Consider the following 7,764-nt stretch of genomic DNA (forward strand, 5'->3'; position numbering starts at 1 on the left):
TTTTGTAAATTGACATTGATGATGCTTCAGTCTTGATGTCATCAATGAATATTTAAAGCAGCGAGGATGATGTAAACACAATGCTATCAATTAAAACAATGATTTGGAATCAGTTTGTGTCATGTTTCACTTAATAATTACCAGTTAAAATTGTTTTCTGAATATCCTTATTAACCGGATATAAAAAATATCACTGTGATCGTTGGGAGCAGGAGTGCACTTCTGGGGACTAGAGCAATATGGTGACGGGATATGCACTGGTGGAAACAGGTCTTTTGGTATTATGCGATTCATTGCAGTCAGGTACTCCTCTTCTTTGATCTGCACAAATGAAGCAAAATGAAACACAAATGAAGCAAAATGAAGCAAAATCTAATATAACTTACTTGGGCTCCCAAGCTTGCACACATGAATTGGCCAATATAAAGCTGTCTCAATCCCCCTGTAAATCTTTTTATGTTCTAGTGAATGCACCTTAAAGAATGGAACGCCCCAATAGTTGTAGGGGTAATGGCAGAGAAGTCTCACCTCCATGGTCCCCAAGAGATAAATGTAGCCATCTGGCCATTCATCCCACTAAGATGTAACTAACGTTAACCACTTTAACTCCTCTCACTGAGCCTCTACTGCGGCACAGTGGCTCGTTATCGTCCAGCGACGTAGACCTACGTCGCTGGACTCCTCCCCCTGTAGGCGGCGCTCGCGCGCGCTCCCGCTGTTTTCAGTCACAGCGGGAGTCGGGCCAGGGGAGGAGCGGCGGCGATCGCCGCCGCTCTTCCCCGATCGTCGGGGAATCTAGTTTGGAGATCCGCCCGCCTGTGTAAACGGAGCGGGCGGATCTCCTAAGTGACAGGGAGTGACAGCATAGCTGAACATCAGGGGTGGACTGACAACTCATGGGGCCCCCGAGCAATCAGAGATCATGGGGCCCCCTGTGTCCACACTCAAGCCACACAAAGCCCCACCTACAAATTGCAGCTCAGCCACATAGAGTGGGCATTTAAATATCTACCACAGCATAGCCTGCATGGAAGTTCCTGGCTTCTTTCTGTAGTGTGTAACCTCTCATGGGGTCCCCTACTGACCCTGGGCCAGGGGCGTAACTACAGGGGTTGCAGGGGTTGCAATCGCTACCGGGCCCCATGCTCCAGGGGGCCCGGTAGCAAACCAGTGGGTGAACTTCCAGGATCGCAAAGGTCACACTTGCGACCGGACCCTGGCATTGCACCACTGTGGGGAGGCCCCAAGATTGCAGGAAGTGGGCCCACAAGATTGCAGGAAGGGGGCCCACTGCAGAACTTGTGAAAGAATCCTGCTGCGGGACCGTAATAAAAGGCCATGCAACGAGTGTAAAGAGCCCCAGGATTAGTGGGAAGAGCCCTGGGCTTGAAGGTAAGGGCCCCGGCCAGGGGTCTGGGGGGCCCTTCATGGTTACTTGCATCAGGGCCCTGAAGGTTCTAGTTACGCCTCTGCCCTGGGCCCTCGGGCAGTGCCCTAATCCCTGAATGGTCAGTCCGCCCCTGCTGAACATCCAATCTGTCCTTGACTCACACAGTCCCCCCCCCCCCCCACACACGTCAGTAAGCACCAGGCATACATTAACCCCTCCCTCTCCAATAAAAGTTAACCCCTTCCCTGTCAGTGTCATTTTTACAGTAACAGTGCATATGTATAGCACTGATTACTGCAGTAATGTCACTGGTGCCCCCAAAAGTGTCAAAAATGTCAGTCAAGGGTCCGATCTGTCCGCCGCAATGTCGCAGTCCCGCAAAAAAAAATCGCAGATCGCCGCCATTACTCGTTAAAAAAAAAAAACACCTTCTTGTCTAGCATCAGTGCCTGACCTCACAAATGCGCTTCTGGAAGAATGGTGAAACATTCCCATAGACACTCCTAAACCTTGTGGACAGCCTTCCCAGGAGAGTTGAAGCTGTTATAGGGCAGGCCAACTCCATATTGAACCCTACAGACTAAGACTGGGATGCCGTTAAAGTTTATGTGTGTGTAAGGGCAGGCGTCCCAATACTTTTGGTAATATTTTGTATGAAGAGTCTGGGATTTTCCTCATTGGGCCCCTTATTGTCCATGTTGTGTTTAGTAGGAGATGAGGTCAAGCCTCTGGTGACCTTCACACCAAACTGGCGGACTATCCAGGAATATGACTCGGTGACTCTAACATGTAATGTCGCCTCTACGGAACAAGAGAAGGAGACCTTCTACTGGTGGAGAAACGATGAGATGATCCTCAATAATCAGCAGACCTTTACGCTACAGTCCGCCAAACTGAGAGAAGACAGTGGTTATTACCAGTGCCGGACCAGCACCAGCGATCTCAGTGACCCTGTCAAACTGGAAATTGAAAAGGGTGAGTCATGAAGCTCTAGACCAGTAGTTTTTAACCATTGGACCACAGCCTACTGCCAGGCCAAGACCTGGCCCTTATGCCAGTCTGGGGTTTACTATCCCAATACAACTAATAATTTGGGGAGCTCTTTTTCTCTGGTGGCCACTGTCCCACTAACATCAATATTGTGGGCTGCTGCTCTCGCCTAGGGATCTCTATCCCACTGACACCAATGATTGGTGCTGCCACTCTCTCCCAGGGGCCTCTATCTCACTGACACCAATGAATTAAGGAGCTGTTTTCCCCTGGGGGGGCACAATCCCACTGACACCAATGATTGGTGCTGCTACTCTCTCCCAGGGGGCCTATATCTCACTGACACCAATGAATTAAGGAGCTGTTTTCCCCTGGGGGGGCACAATCCCACTGACACCAATGATTGGTGCTGCTACTCTCTCCCAGGGGCCTATATCTCACTGACACCAATGAATTAAGGAGCTGTTTTCCCCTGGGGGGCACAATCCCACTGACACCAATGATTGGTACTGCTACTCTCTCCCGGGGGCCTATATCTCACTGACACCAATAAATTAAAGAGCTGTTTTCCCCTGGGGGGGGGGCACAATCCCACTGACACCAATGATTGGTGCTGCTACTCTCTCCCAGGGGCCTCTATCTTACTGACACCAATGAATTAAGGAGCTGTTTTCCCCTGGGGGGGGGGGGGGCACAATCCCACTGACACCAATGATTGGTGCTGCTACTCTCTCCCAGGGGCCTCTATCTCACTGACACCAATGAATTAAGGAGCTGTTTTCCCCTGGGGGGGGGCACAATCCCACTGACACCAATGATTGGTGCTGCTACTCTCTCCCAGGGGCCTCTATCTCACTGACACCAATGAATTAAAGAGCTGTTTTCCCCTGGGGGCACAATCCCACTGACACCAATGATTTGCGCTGCTACTCTCTCCCGGGGGCCTCTATCTCACTGACACCAATGAATTAAGGAGCTGTTTTCCCCTGAGGGGGGGGGGGCACAATCCCACTGACACCAATGATTTGCGCTGCTACTCTCTCCCAGGGGCCTCTATCTCACTGACACCAATGAATTGAGGAACTATTTTCCTCTGGGGTCCCTGACTCCATTGACACCAATGAATTAGGAAGTTACTCTTTCCTGAAGGCCCTAATCCGACTGAAACCAATGATTTGGGGGGTAATCTCTTGTGTTCCGATACTTTTATTGTATAAGTATAAACCTATTAACTGTTGGGTCATAGGAGGTTTTGTAAGACTTAAATGGACCCTGATCTCTCTTGGTTGGTTGAGAACCACTCTTCTAGACATTTTCTACCTAAACAATTATCTAATTCTTTCTTGAACCTTTCCATAATGGACAGATACCACGGTCTGCAGGATTCAAGTTTCCATGCTAGTTTTTTTTGGCAGGGAGCTTAGATTTGGTAACCAAATCTCAAAAGTTGGGGCTTATGAAGAACAGTATTTTGGTCAGTTCGATAAATATGACCAATGCTTTCAATTTTGGATCAATCCTTATAACTATCAGGTCTTTTCTACAAAGACAATGGGCGATAGGAGCCTATAGACCTTTGGAAAGATACAGTATACAGCCACTGATGTATCCAATAGTATTGCGATGGAGGTGATCCAGTTATTAGGCAGACAGCTTCTACATCCCAGTAGATCTCCAAAGTTTCATTGTGTAGAGCTAGAAGAAGATCTGGAGCGCCACACCACCGCTCAATAGTCCAGACACAATTATCTCCAGTAAGGGTCACAGGGACAACACTTGGGTGAATTCAGATAAGAACTGATGGCGCCTCTTCTCTGTAAAAGTTAATAGACATGTGCGATTTTGTTTGGTTACGAATCGAAATTCGGACAGAATTTTCAATATTCGGACATTCAGATGTATCCAAATTTCCGAATCACAATGGTAACGAATCTTTAACAAATCCGAAATAAATTATAACAAAACAAAATAACTTAGCTAAATGACAAATTATCCAAATTCAAGCTTAAAAATGAATTCAAATTTGAAAATGAATTTGAATTAAAAGAAAATACATGAATTCGGATTTGAAAATGCATTTAAATTAAAAATAGAAATATATTGCAATGAATATAGTAAGGTATAAAAGTGAAATAAGATGATGATTCCTACTTAGACTGTTTTATAGAATAGAAAATACAAGAATAGAATAAAAGAATATCATAGAAAAGAATAGATTAGAATAAAATATAGAACAGACTAAAACAGAAAATAAAATAGAATAGAAATAAATAGACTAGAATAAAATAAAACAGAATATAAAAAAAAAAAAAACTAGAATAAAGCAGGTCAAATATAGCCATCTTCCAAAATTCGAAATCTATATACTGTATACAAAAGGAATCCGAAGGAATATACTGTATACAAAATTGATTCTGAAAATGAATTATTTTAATATAACCAATATAACTAAACAAAAATGTTAACATAACGAACTAATCCGAAACAAAACAAACTTTTACTTTGAATTTGAAAATTAGGTTGAATTCAAAAATGAAATGAATTGGAATTTGAAAATGAATTTAAGTTCAAAATGGAAACATATTGCAATAAATACAGTAAGGTATAAAAGTGAAATAAGATGATGATTCCTACTTAGGCTGCTTTATAGAATAGAATAGAAAATAATAGAAAAAAAATAGAGAGGAATAGATTAGAAAATAAAATAGAATAGAATAGAAAGATAGAGACTATAATAGAATAAAACAGAATAGAATAGGACAACATAAAACAGAAAAAATAGAATAGGATAAAATAGAATAGAATAAAATAGGTTGAATAAAGCCATTTTCCCCAAAAAAATATATATATACATATATATACTGTGTGTGTATATATATATATATATATATATATATATATATATATATATATGTATATATATGTATATATATATATGTATATATATGTATATATATACATGTATATATATGTATATATATATACATATATACTGTTAAAAGTTAAATAACTTTTATTTCGTCATATTGGTTATGTTAGAATGATTTGTTTTCAGAATTCGTATCATATATTCAAATTATTTTTGTATATTATATACGCACATTATATATATATATATATATATATATATATATATATACTGTGTGTGTGTGTATATATATATATATATATATATATACTGTGTGTGTGTATATATATATATATATATATATATATACTGTGTGTGTGTATGTGTATATATATATATATATATATATATATATATATACTGTGTGTATAAAATATAATACACAAAAATAATTTGAATATATGATAAGAATTCTGAAAACAAATCATTCTAACATAACCAATATGACGAAACAAAAGTTATTAACTTAACGAACAAATCCAAAATGAAACAAATTTTTCAGTTGAATTTGAAAATATATTTGAATTTGAAATGGGAAACATATTGCAATAAATACATTAAGGTGAAATAAGATGATGATTCCTACTTAGGCTGTTTTTAGACTAGAATAGAATAGAATGAAAGAATAAAAAATAAAATAAAAGAATAGAAAATAAAAAAATAAAACAGAAAATAGAATAGATCCCTCTGGTAGTATAATGTTATAACTGACAAATTTACTGCAACAATGTTGTTTTTGTTTTTTCTACTGGATTTTGTACTATTTTTTTGTGGTTTGTATATTATTTTGGTATGTGAAAAATTAAAATAAAGAGATATTGAAATGTAGAAAATAGAATAGAGAGAAATAGAATAGAGTAAAACAGAACAGTATAGAATAGAATAGGTCGACTATAGCCGTCTTCTGGAATTAGAAACATATATATATATATATATATATATATATATATATATAATATGAAACAAATTCAAATATACAAAAAGAATCCAAATATACAAAACTAATTCTGAAAACGAACCATTCTAACATAATGAATATGAAGAAGTTGGATGGAAGGTTCCCCTTTCCTGTTTCTCTCCCTGTCCTTTCCGCTTCTCCCCCTTCCCCCCCCCCCTTTTTTTTTATTTTGAGGTAAAATGTTATGATGATCAATAATTTTATTGCAACATTTTATGTTGATATTTTGCAGTTTTTTTTTTTTTGTGTATGTGTATTATTATTTTTTTTGGAAAATTACAATAAAAGAGATATTGAAAGAGGATATGAAGAAACAAAATTATTAATTTAGTGAACAAATCCAAAAGGAAACAAACTTTTCCTTTTTGCACGTCTCTAGCGAGTTGTAAATCTTGGATCCTCCATGTGTGCGCAGAGAGTTGAAGAGTAAACTTCCTGCCAGAACCATCTTCTCTGCTTTCCCTATTTGGGGGCGATGACAGACGTATTCAGATAGTGAGAGCTAATCTCCCCAGTGGGGTCACAGATAGTTGGTAAATCTGTCAGAGGTTCTACACTTCTCCAATCCAGTCACGAAAAGGACACAAGTTGTCTGGAGCTCCATTGACCTTCTTGGAGAACTTTTTTGAAATTCACCCAGATTTATGCACTTTTTCTATCTTTCAGATGATCTGATCCTTCAGAGGCCCACCTCCATCTTTGTAGAAGACTCCCTGACCCTCAGATGTTACACCAGATATGCCTTTCATGCAGTGAACACAACGTTCTTCAAAGACGATAAAGAAATATTTTTCCCAGCCTCCGATATTGAGTTCCGTATTGATAAGGTAGACAAAAGCACGACCGGGACCTACAAATGCACTCAACGACTTCAACGCAAGTTTGGCTATGATAACACTCTCAAACCTTTCAAAACAGTGTTGGCTGAAGCCCATATAACTGTGTGAGGTGAGTCATGAAAGATCTCTAGAAGACTCATTTTCGACTCTTGTTGGCTCACTGGTTTCCCTGGAAGTTTGTATAAAGGCCCCGTACACACGAGTGGAAATTCGGCTGGGAATTTTCGTCCGACGACCGATCTGCCGATTTTCGGCTTGTTAGTATGGTGCTTCTGACAACCGACTCCGACTTTTCGGCCGGAAAAATCCTGGTGTGCAGGCTATAAAATCTTTGTCGACCATCAAAACACGTCCGATTTTCATCTCGTTAGTACAGATTTCGATGGGGAAAAATCTTATGAGCAAGACTGGGCATGCTCAGAGATGAAAGAACACAAAGAAAGCAATCCAACACATGACATCACTTCTGAAGTAGAATTCTGTCGTGCAGGAAAATTTGTGTGCAGTTTAGAGCGGAAATTAGTTGCGTGTGTACGGGGCTTAAGTCTTTAAGTCAAATTACAGGCTTCCCCTGCAGTAGCAGTCTTTGTATTTGTGGGAGGCTTTCAGAGGTTCCTAAGGTCGAAGGGATGCTGGGTCTGTTCCTTTTCTTGTTACAAACTAAGGTGTGTATTTAATA

General features: G+C 39.9%; 1 protein-coding gene across 1 annotated transcript; it reads left to right on the forward strand.

The window, feature by feature from the left end:
- Positions 1–2,085: 2,085 nt before the first annotated feature.
- On the forward strand, positions 2,086–7,193 carry LOC309569905 (low affinity immunoglobulin gamma Fc region receptor III-B-like; the record flags this gene model as incomplete). The annotated part of the gene is made up of 2 exons (XM_082275896.1): positions 2,086–2,365; positions 6,913–7,193. The coding sequence occupies 2 exons, from the start codon at positions 2,086–2,088 to the stop codon at positions 7,191–7,193; spliced, it is 561 nt and encodes a 186-aa protein (XP_082132022.1).
- Positions 7,194–7,764: the final 571 nt, after the last annotated feature.

The sequence above is a fragment of the Pelophylax lessonae genome (genome assembly GCF_965119305.1).
Source record: "Pelophylax lessonae genome assembly, chromosome: 13".
Classification (NCBI taxonomy): Eukaryota; Metazoa; Chordata; class Amphibia; order Anura; family Ranidae; genus Pelophylax; species Pelophylax lessonae.